At 42.4% G+C, this 27147-nt stretch overlaps 1 protein-coding gene across 4 annotated transcripts; it reads right to left on the bottom strand.

Moving 5' to 3' along the window:
* smad4a (SMAD family member 4a) lies at positions 1 to 25709 on the bottom strand. 4 transcript variants are annotated; one of them, XM_056290254.1, is made up of 11 exons: positions 25402 to 25709; positions 24059 to 24415; positions 21856 to 22030; positions 21657 to 21686; positions 21372 to 21575; positions 19017 to 19124; positions 6243 to 6293; positions 5970 to 6153; positions 5624 to 5792; positions 3854 to 3992; positions 1 to 2670 (listed from the first exon to the last, which is right to left on the bottom strand). In XM_056290254.1, exons 2-11 carry the CDS (start codon positions 24296 to 24298, stop codon positions 2459 to 2461), a joined length of 1512 nt encoding a protein of 503 aa, XP_056146229.1. In that variant the 5' UTR covers positions 24299 to 24415; positions 25402 to 25709; the 3' UTR covers positions 1 to 2458. The 4 variants fall into 4 exon arrangements, with proteins under 4 accessions (XP_056146229.1, XP_056146230.1, XP_056146232.1 ...); XM_056290255.1 differs by having other exon boundaries at positions 24059 to 24380; XM_056290257.1 differs by having other exon boundaries at positions 24059 to 24319.
* Between the last annotated feature and the right edge of the window lie 1438 nt (positions 25710 to 27147).

The following is a 27147-nucleotide window of genomic DNA, read 5'->3' as shown; positions in this document are numbered from 1 at the left end:
TCAACCAGAAAACTTAAAATCATAAGCTATTCCTTGACAACTTCTTATAGGAGAAAAGGCTAACAAATGCCTCTCCATCTGGAGAACATGGCAGCTTCACTGACCCATAGCAGACTCCAGTGCCTTGGATTTGCCCCTAGCCAGAGCAGACAGCCTGGGTGACTGTTGGTCTCTGGTGGGCTAAAGATGGAGGCTTTTTTCCTTCTTTGAGCAGACATTTCACTGCCGAGGTGTTGCTACTAAGAAGATACCAGGGTTGAGGAAGCATGTGATCGCTCCTCAGCCTGAACTCCCATGGTTCTTTGATCAGTGTGACAACACGCGCGGTACTTTACTCCTGGTGGAGGACCTGCAGACGGAACGAGCATTAACTGTGTACTATTGTCACTTGATGAACAAGGAGTTGTGTAAAATGCTCTCTAAAACTAGATTCATTCGTGATCATTATCGTGATTTCCTTTGTCAAATGATATTATCTGGACGCTGTATTCAGCTGGACATTTGTTGGGATGTTTCAAGTGCCATTTGACAAGTCTAATGAGTCGTGCCCATCTGTGCCATGCTCTAATGCAAGCGCATGCATTTGGCTGTGGCATTTGGGGAAGGTCCTTAGTTTAAGTCAAACTAGATTTTAAAAAAAATGTACATAAATAAAATTGGGGGGGAAAATGTATATTTATTTGTGTCTTACCTATTTGGGTTTTTTTTTGTGACCTTTAATTTCATCAGATATGTTGGCAAACGTGATTTTGTGTGTTCTCTTTATGGATAATGTATAGTATCTAATATATACAAAAATTCCATGTGACCTTTTTGTGTGCCGTTAAAAGTTCTTTCTTAGTATCCTGTATGTTTTCAAATAGGCAAGAGCAAACCACTGCGTGTAGGGTAATTTGTATTGTGTATTTTGCATAAAAATGAGGACAACTGGGGGACTTTTATATTTATAAAGACATTATCATTTAGTGTGTCGTATTGATGAATATAGAAACTATTGAAGACACATGTAGTTTGGTTTTCTGAATATTTCAGACTTCAGCTCAGGCTAGCTTATTAGTGACGTTTTCTTAAAAATTGTGGCTTGTCTTTCCGGTAATAAACTTTTCTTGTTCAAAGTAAATGCCTCATGATTGTGACCCTGCACTGATGTCAAATAAAATGAATAGGAAAACAACACGATCAAACACTGAGTCCAGAACAGCTGTTAGCCCATTCATTTTATTCAACCTTATTCATATATATGATGAACATAATCCAAACTATGTATTCAGAATGTATAACATACATTGTAGAATAAAGATGATTAAGAGACCAAGCACTTGCATTTCCTGAAAGATAACACAGCATATTATTAAATTTCAAAATATAACCAAATTGTTTCATCACAGAAAAAGGTACCAAAGAGTATAAAATTACTGCAACTGTAGGTAAACTGACAGCGGAGACAAGAATTGTGACCCAAATTTTAAGTATTGTGTCAAGCACAAACTGACATTCAGTTGATTAAAAAATGTTTCCAGGCGACACAGAACACTGATATGACCTTTATCTGATAACTTGTCTTCGGTCATCAAAGGGTCCTTTTGGCATCATTATGGCTTACATTTCCTCACAGTTCTATGCATGCTTTTTATTTTGTTTATTTAATACCTGACCAGTGTACCATCAAAATCCTCATGAACAAAGTTTAAAATATGTGATAGGTAATAAACACATCTCCTTAGCATCTCACCAAGGTCACAATCAAAAAAACATTTCACCAGCTATAAGAGATTATATGGATACAAGAGACAGTCACGAGACTTGGACAAGACAATATAATCAAAACGTTTTAAAAAAATAAAGTGCTAATGGACACTACATGGGCATCTAATACACGTGTCAGGAAAATTACTACTAGTCTATATCAGTATTCAGCAGATGTGATAATATTTTCACTTGAAAACCATTGGTAATCCAAATCCGTATCAAAGTTGGGTTTTGAAAAGCCATCACATCAGTATAGCATGAGAGCTTTGAGCCCTTATAAAATGGACGGAACTGTCCTGCTGATGGGAGAAAAGCTGAAAAGAGTTCAAATTAGGCTTTTGTTAATGTCCATCATTTGTGAAAACTTGTGAAGCTATTCAAAAAGAATATAAATCAAATGTCAAACAAGGACCACCAGCCTTGAGAATTATTTAATGGTAATTCAAAGTAGCTACAGAACTCTTACACATGAATAATGGGTAACAATTTTACACAGATTTTCTGACCTCAGCCACACAAAAAAAAGAAACACTTCCTTGGGACCTTATCAGCACCAGCGAACCAATGACTGGGGATTAATATCAATTTTTCCATTCCTATATTCTATTCAGCTAAGCATGGTTGCACTGCTCCTCAGGCACTCCAGTCTGGCCAGTGGAGTGGTCAGTTAAAAGACAGAGTCTGATGTTTAAAGTTTATCCCCTGTGACTCAATCAAGAGGTTGAGGGTCAGCTATGGGCATGGTGTGCAGAACTTCATCAAGCAGTTGTAGAGCTCTGTGTAGATGGATCTCAATCCAACATGGTGTTTCTTTGATGCTCTGCCGTGGGTAGTCAGGCCCCCAGCCTTTCACAAAACTCATCCTCAAGATACACAGCCTGCGTAGGTCATCAACACCAATGCCTGCAGCCGCAGACAAACCTGATGGGCAATTAGAAGACGTAACTTATTAGATCAGTGCAAAAAAACGTTACTAACACAATGAAAAAACAAGATGACCTTGAAGGTCTCCACATGCTTCAAACAAACTGGTTTGTAAGACACATCGTCCGATCACGTCAACAAGCTGTCCATCATAGAAAGCTGGGATTATAAACCAACTGTCAACTGGATTTTAGTCTGGATACACATAGATTAACACTCTTAAGAGTTTTTTTTCCTCAAAACTATTCATGTTGAGCGGTGAGAAGTTAACACAGTTGGGGAAGTAGCTGTATGAAGAATGAATGGAATAGGACTTGCAGACCACTTGAATCCCTGCGCATTGTCATACCTAAGCACATCTGTCACTGTGAAAAGTGGGCAAATGGGCGGCATTTATATAGCACTTTTTTACAAAGTGCTTTAAAATTAATGCATCACATTCACCAACGCACACACATACACCGCTGGCGGTGTCAACCATTCAAGGTAAACAACCAGCTCATCGGGAACAGTTAAGGGTTAGTTGTCTTGCTCAGGTACACCACGACATTTTTGACAGGAGGTGCCGAGATCGAACCAGCAATCCTACAGTTACTGGAGAACCTGTTCTACCTCTGAGCGATTGCCACCCTCAAATACTTCATTATGCTGGTTTCAGAAAGTAACAAAAAGCTAAAGAATGCCGACCCTTACGAATTGGACCATCGGAAAGCTCCTTTCTGACATTATCTCTTGTTCTGACCAGCTTGTTGTCTGAAGCAAGCAGCGGGCCAAATCAAGCCGTTCAAAAAAATATAGAAACTTGGCTTACGCCAATAAATTTCATTAAAACCATGACTTTCAGACTGTCTTCTATGTGACTGACTTGAACTAAATTGCTTAACATAAATGTTAGTTAGTAATATGTCAAACATTATTCAGTTGAGAATATGACAGCAGATCAAAACCAAACAAATTATTGAGTCCTAAAAATTAATAACTCTTATTATCTACGAATACACCAGAATACATCATAATCTTCAAAACAGGAATCATAATACATCTTAGAACAAGACAACTGCTGAAATTAAACCACTCTACCATGAGACGGCAATAATTTTTATCATTATCTACATGGTATTGGGTCATTGCATAAGTACATAAACATAAGTAGATATAAGTAGTATTGAGAGACACTCACTGATGGCAGGGGCAATGCCTCCCACAGAGCCAGGTCCTGGAATGTTCCCAGCCACAGCTGCTGCCTGGGCTGCAGCTGCTGCCTGGGCTGTTGCCGCCTGCTGCTGCATCTGCCTGTGGCACTGACGCAAATCAAACACCTAGCAGGGCACAAGATAGATGCTAAAAACTGCTGACAAGGCAAAAAAAGTTATGGAACAGGAACTGTAAAAAGAACTGAGGTTAATTAGGCTAATCAAAGCTGATAGGGCTTACAATTAAGAATTCTACTAGTCTTAAGCATTTACTATGTGGCCAAAAGCATGTGGACACCCCTTTTAATGAAAGGATTTGGCTATTTCAGCCACATCAATGGTTGGTAGATGCATAAAATCAAGCACACATTCATGCAATCTCTGTAGACAAACATTGGCAGTAGAATAGGTCGTACTGAGGAGCTCAGTGACTTTCAACACGGCACTGTCGTAAGATGCCTCCTTTCCAACAAGTCAGTTCGTTCAATTTCTGCACTTCTAGAGTTACCCTGGTACACCCTAAGTGCTTTTATTGTGGGGTGGAAACGTCTAGAAGAAACAACAGCTCAGCCACAAAGCTTGACAGCCATACCAGCTCACAGAACAGGCCCACTGAGCGCTTAAGTGCGTAAAAGTCCTCTGTCCTCAAAGATCAAAGATCACCATGTGCAATGCCAGGCGTTAGCTAAAGTGGTGTGAAGCACACCACCAAAAGACTTTAGAGGAGTGGAAATGCGTTCTCTGGAGTGATGAGTCAGGCTTCCCTATCTGGTAGTCTGACAGATGAATCTGGGTTTAGCAGATACCAGGAGAATGCTACCTGCCCGAATGTATAGTGCCAACTGTAAAGTCTGAAGGAGAAGGCTGCGGCTGCTTTTCATGGCTTGTGCTAGGCCCCTTAGTTCCAGTGAAAGGAAATCTTAATACTACAGCCTGCATGAAATTCTAGGGAATTGTGTGCTTCCAACATTGTAGCAACAGTTTGATGAAGGCCCTTTCCTGTTTCACCATGATAATGCCCCCGTGCACAAAGTAAGGTCCACAAGCCCACAGCTTGCTGAGTTTGGTGTGAAAGAACTTGACTGGCCTGCACACAGCCCCGACCTCAACCCCATCATCCAACACCTTTGGGATGAATCGGAACGCCAACTGTGAGTCAGGCCTTCTTGCACAACGTTAGTTCCTGACATCACTAATGCTCTTGTGGCTGAATGGGACCGAATCCCTCCAGCCACGTTCCAAAATCTAGTGGAAAGTCGTCCCAGAAGAGTAGAGGCTTTCAAAGGAGCAAAGGGGGGACCGACTCCACATTAATTCCCATGGTTTTCAAATGAGATGTTCAACAAGAACATATGGATGTGATGTTTGGGCGTCCACATACTTTTGGCCATGTGGTGTAAGTTAAAACCCTGCTATGCCAATTTCTTTTTGGCTGTTTTCTTTGATTATTTTTAGAGTAAAATTAAATGGATGTTATAAAAGGTTTTGGCAGATTACAGAAGAATTCAGGAAGTTAAAGAACAAGCATTTTATTGGTTCACCTCTACCCTATATTTGCTAACTAACTACTGCTTGCTTTTTACTGTCTGTTAGACCCTTCACCCAAATTGATCACCTCTCAAAGATTGAAAAACCAAAATTATTTCGATCATTAAGTTGCTTCTGATCAAAGCTTAATCTGCTCACAAAATACATTGATTACATCTTTTTTGAAGTGCTTTTGGACAAATGTGAGAGGAATGGTATTGCCAATACACCTTGATATAGGCACTGGGATAGATCTTGTGAACTGCATCTCCAGGGGCACGCCCAGCCTCTCGATCCAGGTAATAGCTCTGCACAAACACTGCATGATCACTTAAACAGCGCACCCAGACGTCTCCCTCGCCTTTGCACTCCAGCTGCACACCTTTTCCGATGTGAAGCCTGGAAAGAGAAATGGGGGAGAAATGACCAAAAAAAGATAACAGCTGAATCTGAAGAATACTTGGCAATAACGAAAAGTAATAAGACACTGTTCATCACACAAAGAAACATTTACTAAATACAAATTGACTGATTGTACTACAACTGGATGTGGTGATAGATGCTTCGGTTTAGTACCTGGCTCTCTCAATGTTCTCTGTTCTGTGGACATTGCTCAGCTGACCCAAGCAGAAACGATCTCCTCCCGAGGGGTCCACATATCCATCCACAGTCACAATGGGGCAGGTAGAGGGCACCTTGAATGTCTCCCCTACTTGGACATCCATCTCAAAGTAAGCAATGGAGCACCAGTATTCTGGCGCTGGAGCAGAGGAACAAGCAACTTAAGTAGAAGTTGGTGCTAAAAGTGTAAATATATAGGATATATGATATTTAGGGCTTTATAGTCACCTGGGTGATTGGATATAGGGGGTTGGAATGCAATCTCATTGGCAACAGGCCCTGAAAAAATGTAATTTTTACCAACAAGGAACAAACAACTTAAAAAAAAATCACAACAATTTTAGATGTACTCTCCTGTTAAAAAATGAGCACACAATAACTCATAGTAGGAAGGTGAAATGTAATTCAGTGAACCCAAAAAACATTTTAAAAATCAAGAACTTTGTCTATGATTCTTGTGATTCTTATCTCTATCTCAACTGCAATAATACAATCAAGATAGCATGCCTATACATGATATGCAATGTGACTGCAGTGTACTTTATAACACATGCATGTCTGCTAACTGACAATGACGCGCGTAAGAGTCCTACACAACTAAATCTACTGGCCTAAAACACAGATTAATGAACAACGCAAGAAAATTTACTAATCAACTGCATCAATGTTAACATCCACTTTTTTAATGACAATCTGGTTTCCCACTGTTGTATTGGCCTACCCACACTGATTTATAACCTGCCTTTTTCAAAGTTACAAATGCAGTAAAAATATCCATTGTGCTTGCTGTTATACCTGTTTATTCTATCTAATATCATTCATAGCAACAACAAAAAAAAACGACTAGGCTATTTGCTGCTGGGTGCGGAGTCATTATTGTAGAGGCTTGCTACATTCTGCATTCATGCAACTGCACAAGCTCATATTAATGCAGATATGCAGACGTAAACTACAAACCAAAAATACACCAATTCAAACCAAATACCAAGTTACGTTTTCACCCAGCACTGTCATTAGTTGCTAGGTATCACACAGAAAATGATCAAATGTAATGTTAGTGAACTCTGGTTTTGTTATGTTGTTGCTGGTAAATGTGCATTTGCTTAATGACTTCTTTATGCCTACCACACAAAAGAGTCAAACTGTTGGAAGACCCAAATTTATCCGAATATCAAATTTTAAGAGATACTGGATAATCAGTTTAAAATAACAATATTAATCATAGAAAACTCACTGAGAGACTTAGGGCTCTATCTTACACCCAGCGCAAAGCGGTGCCAAGTGCAATGCAGGTGTCTTTACTAGTTTCAGACCGACACAGTTGTCATTTTCCCATCCAGTGCCCATGTTGTTTGAATAGCAAAATGTACACCCATCTGAGCGCCGATGGGCGTGTTGGTCTTAAAATGAGGTGTGGTCAGGCGCATTGTTGGCGCATTGCTATCTTGAGGCAACGGAAAGCAACTGCACGATTGACCCAACAAACGCCTGGACTTAATTCAATGGCACAGTATTTTACTGTTATTTTAAGGGCTCATTATTAAGACACTAATATGTGTCTACATAGGTGTTGTGAAGGCAATTTGTCAGCCATATAATCATATCATGTGTAACAGAACAAAGGTAGTGTTATAAAGTGTCTTCTCCATGTGAACAAATAAAGGTCTATTGTTAACTGTTAGCTGATAGCATACAAATGTATGAAACACTCACTGAGTGTAGCACAGCACTGTCTGTACAAAGTAATTGAAGAAACGGCCTTGGCAGAATGTGAGCTAGAAAAGATGAGATAAGGGGGAGAAGAACAGACAACTGCCCTATAAGAGACTGTACTGTATTGATCAGTGCCCAATTCAGTATCAATTCTTTGCGCGTCTGTTCATGAGCATATTAAAGTGGGAAAATACTGTAAGAGTTTTTTGTTTCGCTCCTCATTTGTTGTTTGAATGGAATTAAATAATAGCCATGGCAGCAGGTACACAATACGCTGACTTCATGCCAAATCCGCCATTATAATAGCAATCCGCCAAGGTGCAAGCACATCTGATTTTTAAAGGGAATGGGAGATGACACTCTGATTGGCTTATTTCATGTTATCCTCAAAATACACCAATGATTAATTAACAACAACAACAACAACAACATAAACAACAAGCTACTTACAGTGCCTTGCAAAAGTATTCAACCCCCTTAACAGTAATCACTAATTTCTGGACTATAAAAGATACTCACACATCTGTTACCGAACAATATTATTTTTGTGAACCCATAAGCTCTAACAGCATGGTTCCAAAGCCAAAATAAATTGTTTCGCTGACTTTTTGTACATAAATTAAAAACTAAAATATAATGCTTGTACAAGCATTCACCCCCACATATCAATACTTTGTAGAGCACTTTTTTGCTGCAATAACAGCCATGATTCTCTTGGAGTAAGTATCTACAAGGGTTGCACATTCTTCTGCAGTAATTTTTGCCCATTCTTCTTGTCAGAATTTGTACAGGTCTTGCAGGTTGGTGGAATGGCGCCTCTGGACTGCGATTTTCAGTCGGTGCCACAGATTTTCAATGGGGTTGAGGTCCGGACTTTTGACTTGGCCACTCCAAAACGTTCACCTTTTTGTTGCTGAGCCATGCCATTGTTGCTTTAGCCTTGTGCTTAGGATCATTGTCCTGCTGGAAAGTGAACCTTCTCCCAAGCTTCAGTTTTATGGCAGATTGCAACAGGTTTTCTTCCAATATTTCCATGTATTTAGCGCCACCCATTCTTCCCTCAATTTGAACAAGGTTCCCAGTGCCTGCAGATGAAAAGCGACCCCACAGCATTATGTTGCCACTGCCATGCTTCAGTGTAGGGAGAGTGTTTTTTAAGGCATGAGAAGTGTTAGGTTTTTGCCACACATAACGCTTTGAGTTTTGGCCAAAAAGCTCAACTTTCGTCTCATCTGACCACAAAGCCTTTACCCACATCCTGACTGGGTCTCTCTCATCCTGGGTAGCAAACTCCAAGCGTGCTTTTATATGCATAGTTTTGAGCAAAAGCTTCTTTCTTGCCACCCTCCCATACAGGCCAGATTTACGGAGAGCCCGTGATATGGTTGACTCCTGCACATTTATTTCAGTTTAAGCCACTGACCTCTGGAGCTCCTTCAAAGTGATTGCAGGATCATCTGTGGCTTCCCTCACTAGCCCACGTCTTGCTTGGACACTTAGCTTTGAGGAACGGCCTGTCCTACAAAGCATCTGGGTGGTGTGATACAGCTTCTACTTTCTGACAATGGATCCAACAGTGTTCCATGGGACATCCAAATACTTGGATATTGTCTGGTATCCGTTTCCTGCCTTCTGAATTTTAATCACTTTGTCTCTTACTTCAGTATTATGCTCCTTTGTCTTCATTTTCTGATGGAGTTCACGGCCAGCTAATGAACTTTACACAGAGTGCTTTTTATACCATAAACAAGACCGTTTCTTTAATATCTTACAGGTGCACACTAATTATGTCGAATTGTGTTAACCTGAGTTTGTTTAAGGAATAATTCGTAATTTGTGTAAATTTGGAGCCTTCAGAGCACAAGGGGTTGAATGCTTATGCAAGCACTATATTTTAGTTTTTAATTGATTAATTAAAAAAAAGTCAGCAAAAACAACTAATTTTGGCTTTGGGAACATGTTGTTAGAGCTTATGGGTTTACAAAAATAATACTGTTGAGGAACAGATGTGTGAATCTGAAGAATACTTTGGCGGTCGCGGAGGCAAAAACTCGGCTGTGGGAGGAATTTGGTGAGGCTATGGTCAAGGACTTTCGGTTGGCCTCAAGGAAGTTCTGGCAAACCATCCGATGGAGGAAGGGGAAGCAGGGCTTGACTCAAGCTGTGTCAACCAGGGAGAGGAATGGTTGACCCAGACTGGGGATGTTGTCGGGAGGTGAAAAGAACACGCTGAGGAGCTCCTGAACCCGGCAAACATGTCCTCAGTGGAGGAGGCAGAGTCTGGAGACTCGGGGGAAGCCCTGCCCATATCCCTGGCAGAGGTCTCTGAGGTAGTTAAGAAGCTCCTCAGTGGCAAGGTGCTGGGTGTGGATGAGGTTCGCCCTGAGATGCTGAAGGCTCTGGACATTGTTGGGCTGTCTTGGCTGACACGCCTCTTCAGTATTACGTGGAGGTCAGGGACAGTACCTGTGGAGTGGCAGACAGGGGTGGTGGTTCCCATATTTAAAAAAGGGGACCAGAGGGTGTGCTCCAATTATCGGTGCATCACACTGCTCAGCCTCCCTGAGAAAGTCTACTCTAGGGTGCTGGAAAGGAGGCTCTGACCAATTTTCGAACCTCAGATCCAGGAGGAACAATGCAGATTTTGTCCTGGCTGTGGAACAACGGACCAACTCTTTACCCTTGCAGAAGTGCTGAGGGAGGCATGGGAGTTTGACCAGCCAGTCTACATGTGTTTTGTGGACTTGGAGAAGGCTTACGACCATGTACCCTGAGCACTCTGTGGGGGGTACTGCGGGAGTATGAGGTACACGGGTACTTGCTACAAGCCATCCAGTACTTGTATAACCAAAGTGAGAGCTGTGTCCGTATTCTCGGCACAAAGTCAAACACGTTTTCAGAGGGTGTCGGACTCCGCCAAGGCTGTCCCTTGTCTCTGATTCTGTTTGTTATATTCATGGACAGGATCTCAAGGTGCAGCCAAGGCAAGGAGTGTGTCCGTTTTGGGAACCTCAGACTTGCATCTCTGCTCTTTGAAGATGATGTGGTTTTGTTGGCTTCATCAGAACGCGACCTCCAGCACGAGATGAGTTGTTGCCTCAAGTGAAGGAGTTCAAATATCTCGGGGTCTTGTTCACAAGATGGAGCGGGAGATTGACAGGCGGATTGGTGCAGCATCAGCAGTAATGCGGCCATTGTACCAGACTATTGCGGTGAAGAAGGAGCTGAGCCGGAAGGCAAAGTGCTCAATTTATCAGTCAATCTTTGTTCCAATGCTCATCTATGGTCATGAGCTTTGGATAATGACCAATAGTGTGAGATTGCGGATACAAGCAGCTGAAATAAGTTTACTCTGTAGGGTGTCTGGGCTCAGCCTCAGAGATAGGGTGAGGAGATCGGACATCCGGAAGGAGCTCAGAGTAGAGCTATTGCTCTTTCACATCAAAAGAAACCAGTTGAGGTGGTTCGAGCATCTGATTAGGATGCCTCCTGGGTGCCTTCCTTTGCAGGTTTTCCGGGCACAACCAACTGGGAGGAGGACCCTGGGGTAGACCCAGAACTCGCTGGAGAGACTACATATCCAATCTGGCCTAGTAATGCCTTGGGAACCACCAGGAGGAACTGGATGGTGTTGCTGGGGAGAGGGACATCTGGAGTACCCTACTTAGTTTGCTGTCACCGCTACCCGACCCCGGAGAAGCAGCTGATGATGAGACGAGACGAGACGAGACGAGACGAGACAAGACGAGACGAGATGAGATGAGATGATATTACTGGAGACTATGTTGTGTTTTTAGATGAATCTGAGCATTCACATAGGTTTTTCCCAAATGTCAACACTGTTTTGTTTTTATTTTTTTGAGTCTTTTACTCATTTCTGGTCAAGATTGGGGTGAGGTGTTTGGCTCGAGAAGACATGGGATAATTGTGACCTCTGTCCGACTGCTGAGTTTATATGGAGTGTGTTGATTTAAATCTGATGTATTTCAGTTGGCTTACAACCAACAGACAGGCCTCACAGTTATTCTGTGTGAGTTAAGACGTTCCCCAGGATTTAAAACCATTGTCATGTTTTCATTTAATGTTTTATCTAGATGATTTCTTCTTGATTAAAAGTAATCAAAAAGCAGGGATTGTGAGAGCAATTCATATGACCATGTATGACCTATACCATGTTCAACTTTACTTTACATTGCTTAGATAGATGCTTAAAGTTCATATGTAACAGAACAAAGGTAGTCTTATATGGTGTCTTCTTCATGTGAACAAATAAAGGCCTATTGTTAACTGCTGGCTGATAGCAGAGGAATGTATGGGAAACTCACAAAGTGTAGCAAGTCTGTTCACACTAATTGGCGAAATGGCCTTGGTGGTATGTGAGCTTAAAGACATGAGATAAGGAGTGGAAGAATAGACAACTGCCCTACATGAGAGACTGTACTGTATTGATTGGCACGCATTAAGCATCTGAGTTTGTGCTTCATGTTCGTGAACATATATTCAAGTGTGACAACACTGTAAGAGATTTTTGTCTCACTCCTCATTTAATATCAAAGCAGAATTAAATAATTGTCACGACAGTTGCAAGGAGTGCCACAAATTTTATGGGCTACAGATCTTTAACTAATCCCACATCTGTATGATGTGGGGTTAGTTAAAGGGGCTGAACCCCTCCACGTGACACCCAAGAGCGCATACCATCCATGACAGGCACAATATCCACTCAAACCAGGAGCAACAACAGTGTTTAACAGTTTGCTGGCAGCAGGAGTCATTATTCTATGTGCTCATTCACCAGTGAGGATGCCTATATTTCCAGCTAAAAAGAAAAGGCTGGAGAATAAGCCAGCAGAGTGGCAATTCATGCAAGGTTTACAAGCAGTAAATGCAGCTGTGGCCGTGTATACCCAGAATCTCTGTATTGGTTTGCTTTCACATTTAACAGTAAAACATATATGTGGACCAGGATGCCACAAGGTTATGTTGACTCGACAGCAGTCTACTCGCAGATTTTGCATGCAAGTCTGGAGAATTCAGGTCTGCCAGCAAGGAGTGCGCTGATACAGTATATGTTGACGATTTTAATGATCTGTTCGTCAACAAATAAGCTTGTGGGATTGGTATCATTGCATTGCTAAAACATCTGTCAGAGCAGGGCCACAAGGCCAGTTTGAGTAAATGGCAATTTGTCTAGGAAAAAGTCACCTTTCTAGGACAAAAGATCTCTAAAAAAAAAAAAGCTAACCTTTCACTAAGGCAATTAATGTCATTTTTAGGAATGAAAGGCTACTGTAGACAGTGGATCTGTGACAATGCTTCCCTGGAGGCGCCACTATTATCTATTATGCTTGGCAATCGACTAAAACCAACTGGCAATGTGACGTAGACAAAGGCTGCTGATGCAGCTCTCACTCAACTAAAATAGACCGACTACCATGGCCACTTTAGGACTGCCTGACCCAGACAGACCATTCACACAGACTGCAGACAGAGAAGGTTTTATGACATCTGTGTTGATAAAATAGAGACAGAAAGAACAAACAAAAAATGGCTAAGTGCACATATGTAAATAACGTATGGCAGTCTGAGGACAGACATCCTTGCCTGCCTAAGTGTTTGTTTCCTTTTTATGTAAAATTTACACATGGGAAGGACGATGTGTCAAAAGGGGGGGTGACAAACACTGGTTTACAAGAGGCTTCATAAATTATTCCCAAAATGTTTCGTAAAAAAATGTTTAATTTGCTTGAAAAATAATGCCACAAGGCAAATCACACAAGCCTCAAGCCACCCTACCCCTAACCAACCATTTGATCGCCTAAAGATGGATGTCATCGAACCAACACCATGTGAGGGGAAGAAATATTGTCTTGTGATTGTTGATATGTTTTCTAAGTGGGTTGAAGTTTTCCTTACAGGAAAGGCAGATGCCTCCACAGTAGCAAAGGTGCTGGTAAGAGATTATTCCCAGATGTGGAATACCATGGAAGATCAGCAGTGATAACAGAACTAATTTTGCAAATAGTGCTATTAAACAACTTTCAACATTTTTGGGTATCAATCTTAGGTAACATTGTGCCTATCATCCACAGAGTGGTGGAGTAGTTGAGAGAGAAAATGGAATAATTAAAAAAACTGCTCAAATGTTGTGATGAGACAGGACTCACATTGATAAAGGCACTACCATTAGTGCTGATGGCTGTGAGAGCAAGCGGGAGGGCTGTAACAGGTCTGTCACCTTTTGAAATCCTCATAGGCAGACCCATGAACACTAGAGTAGCCCTTCCCCTGCAAAAGCAGATCCTCAGCTTAAACCTCATGGAAGATGTAATGCTTAATTATTGTGTGCAGTTAAACAAAATGCTGAGCTCTATACACATGTAGTTGAGATCAGCACTTCCACAGCCAACAGAGGGTCAGCTGCACGACCTGAAGCCAGGAGATCGAGTGCTGATAAAGGACCTAAAGAGAAAACACTGGAGGAAGCCCCCATGGGCGGGGCCCCATCAAGGGTTTTTGACCACACCTACAGCGATGAAGGTGGAGGGCAGAGTCAGCTGGACACACGTGGGCCACTGCAAAAAGGTGCCATCACTGGAGACAGCGGTCCAGGGTGAGAGATCCGCTCCGCTCACAAACAATGAGAAGTAGACGTGGCCAGCTCTCGCTGAGGTTTAAAAACCTACTGAGAGCCAACGGTTGCTACGCTATAGAGAAAAGCATTCTTTTATCTAATGGAGCCTGATAACAATAAGGCACCACTAAGTTACTCTGTAGTGATGCGGCCAGCAGGCAGGCAAGAAGGCCCTGGCATCCTTTCAAAAGAATGGGGTTTGGTCTCAGAGGAACAATGTATTGTCTTGCAATAATGAAAACTGTGATTGTCAGTCCTGTTATAAGGGTTTTTGATTCTCTACAAGAAAACAATGTTATAACAACAACCCCCTTTACATTCTCATCCGCCACCTTTCACCTCCACCACAGCCAAATTGCTAAACGTGCAGACAACAGATTGTCTTTTTGTGCAGGAGAGATATGTGTGATAGAGATAGCTGTTTACTATTAACCCTAGAGTTTACCCTGGTCGGCCAAACTAAGTTTATTAGTCATGGATAAATGGCAATCGATATTGTAGTACTACATGTGGAACAGGATACAGTAAAGTGCTAGTTACAGACCAACCTACAGCTGGGGGCTTGAAACAGTCCACAGTCTGATGCCAAAAAGATGGAAAACTCACATGCCGTATACATGCAGATTGGCCAGGGCATCAATCACAGATATGTAAAGATATTGCTATCTCCACAGTAGCCACTCAGACTTTCAAACTCCTCTAATGCATGTAAGGCGCTTTGATACCTAGAGGGGAAATCTGGTTATAACTAAGATGAAAGAATGGGCCACCTCTCATAACTTTACTAATTGTTGGATTTGTCCGCAATTACCTGCATCGTCTCAGTCACTTGTGGTAGCTCCAGTACCATTGTCTAAAGACGTTAAGGTATGCAGTAATAACCTATTTGACACCTCCTCAGTCTGTTATGTCTCAGCGCTTATTCATTGTGATCTACCCCATAGCGAGGTAGGTATAATCTCATTTGCCTTGTCTGAATTCAATAAAGTTTATAGGCCGCGTAAGTTGAACCACACAGTATTGTGGAAGGTATCTAAATTTGAAACAATGATAAAAGCAATGTTTCAATATCATGTAGTTTCTGGCCGTGCCTGTTAATTGTACTAACAATATAGAATGTGAGCCTATAACTGAATCGGAATATACGTATCATATTGTAGCCAGGAAGTATTCTGCCCCATCGAAATTGCAAATACAGCTGGCATTTTTAGGTTTTACTGTATATAATTGCTCTAAACCTATATTCTCTACTAAGTCTTTTGACTCCCAACTGTTCATTTACTTGGCCAACTCTATGTGCGCATACCCTGCCTTATGTTTATTTGTGTGTACAGGACCCCAGTTATGAAATCACAGCAGACACTACTCGCTGTAATGGGACAGTAAAGATAACATTCAGTAAGCAACCCGCACAGCCTGAAAAAGTCTATTTAATTTGTGGCGATCAGGCTTATAGCTGTATGATATATATGCAGCCCAGAACGAGATCAAGTCACTCTACTCTATTATAATGTCACATGAACATCTGTACAGCTGCCGGTACAGCCACAACAACATGCTTACATGATGTTGGACGCACAGCAACTGAAAATAGCATGGCGTTGGACCTTCTGTTAGCCTCCCAGGGTGGTGGATGTAAATTGATTTCCACTGAATGCTGTGCATATATTACTAGCAATGATGCTGAAATATTCGAATTGAAACATGATACTGAACAAGGGGTAAAGGATTTACATACTGTTCATGGATGGGATCCCTTTTCTGAAATGTTTGGCCCCTTGGCATCTGGGTGCGTCATTCATTCGTACTCTTGATTGTGGGTCCAATCCTGTTTTTCATTTTTGTTTTCATCATTACTTGTATGATTGGGTTGATCCATAAATATCGTATTAAGGCTGTACTTAATGCTGTACAAGTCAAACACTCTCCAGATCCCTGGGTTCCACCATACGATTGTGATGATGATGATGATGATGATGATTATAAGAATTTTAGCAAGCGTCTGCAGTGACCTCACTTGATAGAGTAGTTCCCCCAAATCCTTTCTTTTTATTTAGTTATTGGTTTCTCCTTATGTTAATGCTTACTTAGTTAATCTGTAACCAATCTACATATGTGTGTTATGAATATATCTCCCATTTACTATTTTACCATTGATCATTGATTAATTACTGGGGACTATGTTGTGTTTTTAGATGAATTTTTAGCGTTCACATAGGTTTTTCCCAAATGTCAACGCTGTTTTTTTTGGGGGGGTTTTGCAATGTGGTTGCTCAGATTAGTGTAGATAACTTCCTGAGTCTTTTACTCATTTCTAGTCACGGGTGGGATGAGATGTTTGGCTCAAGAGGACATGGGATGATTGTGACTTCTGTCTGACTGCTGAGTTTAGATGGAGTGTGTTGATGTAAATCTGATGTATTTCAGTTGGCTTACAAATGAAATGCATCAGAGAACCGGGCCAGATAGGTCGACCCATTTTTCTAATCTCTCTAGTAAAATATCATGGTCAGCAGTTTCGAAGGTGGCACTGAGATCCAGGAGCACAAGAACAGACAATTTATTAGAATGTGTTCATATGCAGATCATTCACAAGTTGATAAGTGCTGTTTCTGTGCTATGGTGAGATCGAAAACCTAATTGATAAATGACTAGAAGGTTGTTTGATGTTAAATAGTTATTAAGTTGAGAATAAACTGTTTTTTCAAGTATTTTGCTGAGGAATGGTAAGTTGGAAATGGGCCTAAGTTGGCAATAATTGTCGCATCAAGATTGCACTTCTTCCGAAATGGTTTAACGACAGCTTTTTTAAGTGCAGCAGGAAATACACCTCACTGAAGAGAGCAGTTAATACTTTATAATACCTCAGGTGCTAAGCAATTAAAAACAGTTTTAAAAAAAAATGTGGTAAGGAGAGGATCCAAGCAGCAGGTAGAGGACCTGAGCTTGCCAACAATATTATCTAGTTTGTTAAGGTCTAGAGCAGGGGTGGGCAACATGATCCAGAAAGGGCTGGTGTAGATGCAGGTCTTTGTTCCAACCAAGCAGTTACACACCTGATTCTATTAGTCAACCCATAGTCTTTGCTAAGGACCTTGATTTGTAGACTCAAGTATGTAACTGCTTGGTTGTAACAAAGACCTGCACCCACACCAACCCTTTCTGGATCATGTTGCCCATCCCTGATCTAGAGGGTCAAAGTGACACATGGTGCCAGTGATACTTCTGGAGAACTGGAGGGTAGGTTCATTTCTGGATCTTGAGGCACTAATGTTCTGTCTAATGGCAATAATTTTATTATTGAAGAATGCAGTGAAATGCTCACATTTTTCAGTGGACAGCATCTCTGATGGGGTGGGAGATGGTGGATTAATAAGTCGATCAGCAGTAGAGAAAAGCACTTTACTATTGTTAATATTTTCATTAATGATTTTAGAGAAGAAAGACTGTCTGGCCTGTTTAATTTCTTTGTTGTACTTATTCAGTCTATCCTTACAGATTTCAGTGTGAGCCTGAGATTTAGTCTTTCTCCACTGTCGTTCTGCCTGGCGACACTTTCTCTTAAACTGCCTAAAAACCACTCCATTTCCTCAGGGGGCTTTTTGTTTTTCTATGTTTTTAGTTTTAACAGGTGCAATGTTGTCAAAGACATTTCGTGACTTGAAGTTGTTCACAAGATCCCCAGTTTGTGTTGCCATGAATGACAATAACTCATTTACAGTTTTCTTACATGTTTCAATTGTACTATTGTCAATGAAATGTGTTTTGATTGTTCAGGGCTCCTCTGTTATACACTGCCTTTTAAGAGTTCTAACAAAAGTTCCCTAAATAGAAATTGAAAATTAACTTGAAACTGTAAACAAGACTTTGCTAAGTATTTGCATATTAAAATGCAGTTAGTCCTGATGAGTTTGACAAAGTCATATCAGTTAATAATTTAGAGGTGATTTTCCATACAAAAACAGATATTAATTTCTAGCCTTAGCCTAACAGCCACATGCTGCAAGCAGAAACATGAGCAATTGGAAAATTACAAAGATGTTAAGTTTAGGTATCTCCCTTTACAAATGCTAAGACATCCCTCCTGAAGCGGTGAAGATGGCATCAGATGACGGATGCTTCCGCTTGCAGCCTCCAAATGAACAAACAGGTGGGGATAACACAACTATGCTATTAAATGATCAGGGTGCACAACTGCATACAGTTTTTGGTCGAGATCTCAAATAGGATTTATGAATTGACATTGCTTTTCAGCCCCAATCAATCAGACAGCAACCGCTATAGAAGGCTTAACTGTCATTTAGTCACTGTCCTGTTTCGTGAAAGACTCGTCGGAAATCAGTGCAACAAGAACGTGCATATGGCCCGACTCCAACTGCCAGTTCCTGTTCGCGCATGCTTTGAATTGTGCTTCACAGGTTAACCGAGTTGAATTCTCAAGGAGGCAGACCATTAGCAAAATAAAGACAGAAAATTATACAAAAATATTGCGAAAAAAACAAAAACAACTGCCGACTGGACTCAGCCAATCATCGATTGCAGATAGATTCGCCCAAGCCTACTATATAGTAACACTTTTGATAAATATTTATATATTTGACGTTCAAAGTTTCATTGCAAACTTGTGATCCACTGGACAAGTATCGAGAACTCACAATAATGCCCTGTATGAGGCATGGGTGGGTGGTGCTGTAGATGCCCATTTTGGTGTTGAGGCACAGTGGGAGGGAAGCTGCCGTTTCGGGTCCAACTGGGGGTTGAATCTGAAAATATATTTCTTTGTAAGTAAACAGCTGTTGGCATGAAGTACAATCTGGGCAAAGAGACAAAGCGTAAAAAATTAAGATGTGGATGACAATTTATACACAGCTCCTAAATTAAAGTTTAATAAGACAATGGTTCTCAACCTTTTCGAATCGCGACCCCCCCCCCCCCCCAGACTAATCGGTTTGGTGTTGGCAACCCCCTGCCCCCTCCCCCCAATCGCGCTGGGACATTTAACTCACAACACCCCAATGTAAATGATTGCTCATTAACTTTCTGCCCGAGACTCTTCAGGGACTATACTGTAACATTACACACGAACGCCACCAAACTCACACAGGAAGACCACTGCGCTGTCCAAAGACAGAACAACTATTTCCATCTTGGCTTGAGTGTTTTTAGATTTTTGAAATAACAGCAACTCTTGTGCACACACACTCTGACCTCTGACTCTCACAAACACACTCAATAAAATCTATTCTTGTCCCCCCCACCCCACCCCATTTTTCTCCCCAATTTTACCCGGCCAATTACCCCACTCTTCTGAGCCGTCCCAGTCGCTGCTCCACCCCCTCTGCTGATCTGGGGAGGGCTGCAGACTACCACATGCCTCCTCTGATACATGTGGAGTCGCCAGTCGCTTCTTTTTCACCTGACAATGAGGAGTTTCACCAGGGGGACATAGCACGTGGGAGGATTACGCTATTCCCCCAGGTCCCCCTGCCAACCAGAAAAGGTGCCCCGACCGACCAGAGGAGGCCCTACTGCAGCGACCAGGACACATACCCACATCCGGCTTCCCACCCGCAGACACGGCCAATTGTGTCTGTAGGGACGCCTGACCGAACCAGAGGTAACACGGGGTTTCGAACCGCCAATCCCTGTGTTGGTAGGAAATGGAATAGACCGCCACACTACCCGGACGCCCCTAATAAAATCTATTCTAAGGCAAATTATATCACTGGTACAGGCGATGTAATATAAAAACCATTCCCCAGGCTAAAATATGCTATTTTATTTTTCCCACAGCGCCACGGAACTGCCGCTGCGAGCTATACATCGCAAATTGTGGTCACTCATTGATGGACACAAATTGTGGTCACTCACATGCGAGCGCGTCCTACTAAACATTAGTCTTTAACATATTAACTATATACATTAACCTTGTTGTTCTGGACTACACCTGCTTTTAGTCTGCTGTTGTCCTCACTGTCCTTTGATTGCTGCTAATAGCATCTTTGTAACACTTTATTTGATGTCTGTTTTCGAGCTACAGATGCACAAAAATATATCAAATCGAGTGGCTCGGTCCTACTCTGGTCGCTACAACAAAGACGTCTCAAACAATGTCAACTTTGCAGTAAAAATTACATAGTTGATCGAATGACACTCAATGACAGCAGTCATGAACATTCATAAAGACTCCATGTTCATGACAGGTGTCATGTCATGGTTATGACACTGTCATGTCAGTCTCAAGCACACCCCCTTCAAACAAAGTGTGAACTATCTCTGGTGTAGTCTTTACTGAACCTGCTATTAGTCTGCTGTTGTCCTCGCTGTCCTTCGATTTTTTCGACAACCGTTACTGCACGCACAATAGCCACCAAGACCGCTCGATCCCAGGGTCCTCTTAAGAAGCTGACGCTTAAAATGTATGCCTATTATTTGTACAGAAGCTGTTATTGCTGATGTATGTCTTCAGGTGAATCATATGACACTAAATTGAATGCTTTTTTCTCCTCAGTTGTACTTGTCCAATTAGCCCACTCTTCCAAGCTGTCCCAGTCGCTGCTCAACCCCCTCTGCCGATCCGGGGAGGGCTGCAGACTACTACATGCCTCCTCCGATACATGTGGAGTTGCCAGCTGCTTCTTTTTCACCTGACAGTGAGGAGTTTCGCCAGGAAGGCGTAGCGTGTGGAAGGATCACGCTAGTCCCCCTAGTTCCCCCTCCCCCCTGAACAGGCGCTCCGGCCGACCAGAGGAGGTACTAGTGTAGCAACCAGGACACACACCCACATCCGGCTTCCCACCCACAGACACAGCCTATTGTGTCTGTAGGGATGCCCCACCAAGCCAGACCTAACACGGGGATTCGAATCGCCGATCCCCGTGTTGGTAGGAAACGGAATAGACCGTCACACTACCCGGACACCCTCCTAGATAGTGGTTTTAGCAAGCAGCCCCTTATTAGTATTGTGTGTGTAGTTATCATTTATGTATGGTTAAAATATATTGTCTCACTTGAGGGTCCAGCAGTGATGCTGGAGAAAGCAGATGTTGAGGCTGAACTACTGCCTTCAGACGGTGGAAGCAGAGCTGGGCTGCTAAAACTCTCTGGAGGACCTGGCCTTGACGGGGGATGCTGGATAGTCTGAAGGTGGCTTTCAGAGCTGGAGTGAGAATGTTGGTTATCGAAGTCATATTCATCCTTAACCAATAGTGGACCTGATAGAGCAACACAAAGAATAAGACTGGTGGACATTACACATTGGAACTATGGCAACAGTGAAAATATTCTGTCCTTACCTGAACTTGAAAGGGTCAGTCCCGACAGGTCTATGTGAATATAGAGAGATAGGATCACTGTTTCATTACAAAGTAGAGTTTTCAGCTGAAAATTAATTATCGCTGATATCATCTTGGTCCTATATTATCATCTTTTACTTATTAGTCAAAATTAAAGCACCCCGGTCATGATTAATAAAAAGCTCCAATTGCTACTCACCAATGCCTGGTGAAACAACTCTCTCGTAGTGGTATGGGTTGACACAAACGTTGTCACATTTCAGGTCAAAGGCATACTGGCAGTATTTCACATGCTTTAACTCATTCTTGTGTAGATCCGGCCATCGCCACAGACGGGCATACACTACATGAGGGAAGCCTTTGCGCCCAGCAACCTAAAAAGTACATACAGAAGGTTCAAAGTGAATGTGATATTCAGTCACGTTTGCCGTCTCTGTAATTGATGGAACCCTGATCCTGAATTTACACCAGCATGTACTGTCTGTCTTCTCAGGTTCCTCCAAGAGGTGTAGATTCAAATGTGGCAATTTACACTGGCTGTGTTGCAAACACGTCACTGCTGTACTTTTATTGACATATATTCCGTACGTAGGGAACAGCACAAAAGCTAATTAAAGTGACTGAAAATGTCTTGTTTGTCTGACTGTCCACAGCAGACACAGATGTATGACTTCAATGCAACCATAAGTTACTTCATAAACCCATGATGTTGGCAGGCAATCAAACTGCTATAAAATTATTATACACAGAATAAAGTTAATGAATTTAGTTTAAAGCAATTGTGGAAAAACCCCTACAACTCGCCAGACACAAAGCCATGATCTTTTATTATGCAAACAAGTCAGGATTCCTGACAAATATCACAAATTCCACTCTCTCGAGTAGACCGGAGTCATCTGCCACGTTGTGTCTTTCCTTGATGAAGTAAATTCATTAAATGTCTTTATGTGGACAAAATGAAATGTGTAAGTAAATACATAGTTGTGTAGTCATATTACGTGTAGGCTAAACAAAATTCTATAACTGCCTATGGTTATTTCCAACCAACAATTTAAAGCAATTTGCTTTTGACAAAATAATTTTGTTTTCAACACTGCTCTGTCTATGATGCCCAGCATTTACATGTCATTACTGGGGTTAATTTATCAATACCTAGCCATTTTGTATTGAGTCGAAAGCCTGGCATGACAAATTTCAAGTTAAAGATTAATAAGCATTCAATTTTTAAGTTTAACTACTATATTATGGTCAAGTAGTTGAGCTCCCCCCCCCCTTTTTTTCTCCCCAGTTGTATCCGGCCAATTACCCCACTCTTCTGAGCCGTCCCGGTCGCTGCTCCACCCCCTCTGCTAATCCGGGGAGGGCTGCAGACTACCACATGCCTCCTCCGACAAATGTGGAGTCGCCAGCCGCTTCTTTTCACCTGACAGTGAGAAGTTTCACCAGGGGGACGTAGCGCGTGAGAGGATCACGCTATTCCCCCCAGTTCCCCCTGCCCCCCGAACAGGCGCCCTGACCAACCAGAGGAGGCACTAGTGCAGTGACCAGGACATACCCACATCCGCCTTCCCACCCGCAGACACAAGCAATTGTATCTGTAGGACACCCGACCAAGCCAGAGGTAACACAGGGATTCGAACTGGCGATCCCTGTGTTTGTAGGCAATGGAATAGACTGCTTGCTACCCGAATGCCCGATAGTTGATCATTTTAACAGCATTCTCCAGACGTAATGACATCAAGTTCCTCGCTTCACAGATGTACAGAATGTAGGAGCAGTCTGCAACTCACCTACCCAAAATGAGTTAAAAGCCTTTTTAAAAGCATTTCCAGCTTTGGCTGGGATGCGAACTTTATCTATTTCACAAATAATTACATTATTCTATTCATGACCAACAAATAAATGAAGACCTATTCATTTACATATGGACTAAAGTTATTATTTGGATTTCTTGTCTCATTTGTGTCCTGCTGGTTGACAAGTCTTATTTTCAAAATCACCTATGTATCCCCTGTTTTAAAATTACCTACATATTCCCTCAGTGCTTAAAATGAATGGGATAAATGCATATAGAAACACATGAAATAAACCTCCTGTCAGACCCAGTGTCCCATAAAAATGTCAGTTGTTAATTATAACTGCAATTACTAGCCATTTGAACAGCTTCATATGCTTCAGTGACATGCGCGAGTGATAAAAAAAAATCGAAAGCAAAAGGGTGTAAAAATGTGATCGCCCAAATTTACATGTGTATTATATAAGATGCAAGCCTGATAGAGCCAGCGTGAATTGCCCAAATTAACTTAATTTGAAGTATTTCAGCTCCATCGCATGTGAAGCAATACACATCTGGTGTAAATTCAGGGTAACACCAAAACAGCTTTGCATATCAACTGTTGTACCTGCAGGCGCCCATCTAGGGTGCGCTGTATGGTCACACACTTGCTAGGATGAGCTCCATTTGTGGTGATGGCTGTTATAAGAGAATCCAACTCGTCTTTCTTCTCCTTCAGTTTCTTGACAAGACTCTCAATGGCTCGCTTGGCAAAGCTTTCACTCTCTCCTCCTTGTCTGTGGCACATCAGGCTATGCACAATGCTCAGGCAGGCATCATTACTTGTGGGAGTGTTTGTAATCGACATCCTGCTCCTCAAGTTTCAATCCTAGGAGGATTTACAGTTAGATCCCCAGCTCCTTTACCAGAGGATGCACGTCAAGATGAAACTAAATCAAAAATGATACAGTCCAGGTTTAGCACCCTGAAACAAAAGGGAACAATGACATAATGGCAGTTGTGCTGAGTTAAGATTTCCAGCTGCATGATCATGGCTTCCATATGCTTTAAAAAAAATACTAGTGTACACAAAACATAATAAAAATTACAAAAACACCTAAAATCCCTTCTGGTCGAATTTAACCTCGATATATGTTTATACGTCATTCATATAAACACTGATAGCCCTGGTAACCAAAAGCAGGGTATTTAGCACATTTGGGTTTCAACAATAGTATCCGTAGTGGCTGGTGGACGCTAAGGTTTACCAACCATATTCACTACAAAGTCATACGGTTGACTCTTTCGAAACAGTCGCGATAATGAAAGGGCGGTTACGCTGTGGCAATAACTGACCCCATATTTGCCCTACCACGGGCTTTGTGGTTAATCTCATACGCGCAGCACCTTATATCGCTGATTCAAAACCCCACTCAAGTCAGATTTATCTGTACAGCCACAAAGCCTCAGTTTTAGTCCCGCGCCGCTTTAGGGTTGCGTTTGCGTCCTGTGTAATGCACGACAACCCCGAGCCCGACGATTCGGGGGAGGAAAAACTCCACCGGGGAAACAACATGTATATGTTGTTCGTTTGCAACACTGAGCTGACTAGAAACGGGGCGAGATACCACCGACGTTAAAGGCGTGGGCTCGACGTCGACCGATGGTTAACAGTGTAGAAAGTCTAATTTGTCAGCTCGCCCCTGCGAACCGAACTATTCCCAGCTAAGGTTTTGGGCACGCGGACTTGGCAGCGATGTCCGGTGTAACCTGACCCATCCTGCCACATTTGCAGCCGACGCCAGGGGGGTTTTTTGACAAGCGCTAACATTGTTAGGCGCAAACGTTAGCCACATACTAGCTTTGGCTGAGCTGTTATTATTCAGCGTCGGCTATCCATTCCAACGCGTCGCATCGGCTCACTGCTGAGAAAACCCCAAATTCCAGCAGTTAAGTTGACAAAAAACTTACGGCAATTTCCCAACGAGGCTGCAAAATGTTGACCCCCCTTAGCGGACGACCGTTCAGCAGCGCTGGCTTAATTCACTGGGGTGGCCAGGACACGTTCACGTTAACTTATCGATCGAGTGGCTGCTCAGGGTCTGCGCCTTTCAACACCAACTCTGGCTACTTCCACTGATACACAACGGCATGCTAGCAGACTTCGTCTGTTTGATGAAATCCCCCACTGTATTGCGGCTGGGCTAACGGAATATTGTATAAATAATCTAACAAGGCAAGGTGCTCTTCGGTTAGGGGGGCCACGAAAATAAACACGATCTATCTCCACCCACAACCCATGGATTCAACTGCGCATGCGCACGTGGAACTGTTACCAGGCGCGGCGCTGCAGTAAGCTTTTAAAGAGGTAGTGAACCTGCTTTTGTTTGTTGTTGTCGTTTTAAATTTCATTGAAGTAGTGAAAAACAGATATTGTTAATTTATAAATTAAGTTGAAACATTGAATATCATATTTATGCACGTATAAATCTTCTTTCTTGTCCCATGTTTTCATAGAAGAGTCTCCCCCGTGTGGCTATACTGTAATATGACATGCCAACACTAAATATGGAGAGTAGGGATGCCAACGTCCCTACTCTCCATATCTCTTAATGAGGACAGCCGTATGTGTACAGTTTCATACCAAAACCCTGTGACTCCTGATTTGTCAGGATTTAGCAGCAAAAAAAACAAAAACAAAACTTCAGTGTTTCTAGATTCCCCCTGACATAAGAGAAGCTGTCAAAAGGTGAACAAATTTGAGTTGTGCTTCTGAGCTGCAACCCTCTTTTCATAATGCCTATTTTCTTAAGTACGGTACCAAAACAGATGGCAGTTTTCATTATATGTTTGTTACTAAACCAAAGTGGCCCATTACATTCCTAAAATTAAACCATTTTAATGTCCCCGTTTGGAAAAAGACACTTGCTTTTGATTTCTTCTCAGTTGGATTACAGCAGCTCTGTATCTTGGTATCAGTAAAATGTCTGTCTCCCATCTAGTTCAACTGCAAAATGCCAGAGCTCTAACAAGTGCCAGATGCAATGATCAAATTACTCCAATCCTTGCATCCCTTCACTTGTTACGAATCCAGAGAAATTATTTCAAGATTTTATGGATCATATTTTAAGCACAACAAAGGGTGGCCTGTAGCTATATCTAACTGGTGGCGCAGCTGTGGGTTAAGGCCATCGCTGCCACGCTGCCATAAGTTACGTAAGGCCTTGGTTATCTCAGTGGAGGGCAGGACAGTAGGCTCAGCGGTCAGGGCTAAGGCAGCTTGGGGTGGTGCACGGCTACTGGTGGTGGGCATGCTGGCAGGCAGCTTGGATGGTGATCTGGGCTGCTGGGGTAGAGAGACACAGGGGCTCTGTGCCTGCTGGGTGGTGGCTGCTTGGCGACTGGCTCGTTAATCTTTGGACTTGTTCTTCCCCTGACCAGACTGGAGTGCAACGGTCTTCGTGCCAAGGGTGATTGTTGCCCCCAAGACATTAACATAGGCTCCCCCATGGGTCATCAGGTCTGGGTTGATGATGCACAGGTCTTCGATGTTGATGAGCCAGAACTCGTGCGCCAGCTCCTGGTCTCCAGCGCGGAGGATGCCAGGTCACACCAGGGAAATGGTAGACCCCGTGTTAACTAGGGCCCAGCAGGATCGACCGTCAAGTTGGCAGTTCAGATAGTCCTTTGGTGTGACCTAGGCGGCCAACCAGTGTG

The sequence above is a fragment of the Lampris incognitus genome, chromosome 12 (genome assembly GCF_029633865.1).
Source record: "Lampris incognitus isolate fLamInc1 chromosome 12, fLamInc1.hap2, whole genome shotgun sequence".
NCBI classification, from domain to species: domain Eukaryota; kingdom Metazoa; phylum Chordata; class Actinopteri; order Lampriformes; family Lampridae; genus Lampris; species Lampris incognitus.
This window is presented reverse-complemented; position numbering and strand designations above follow the sequence as displayed.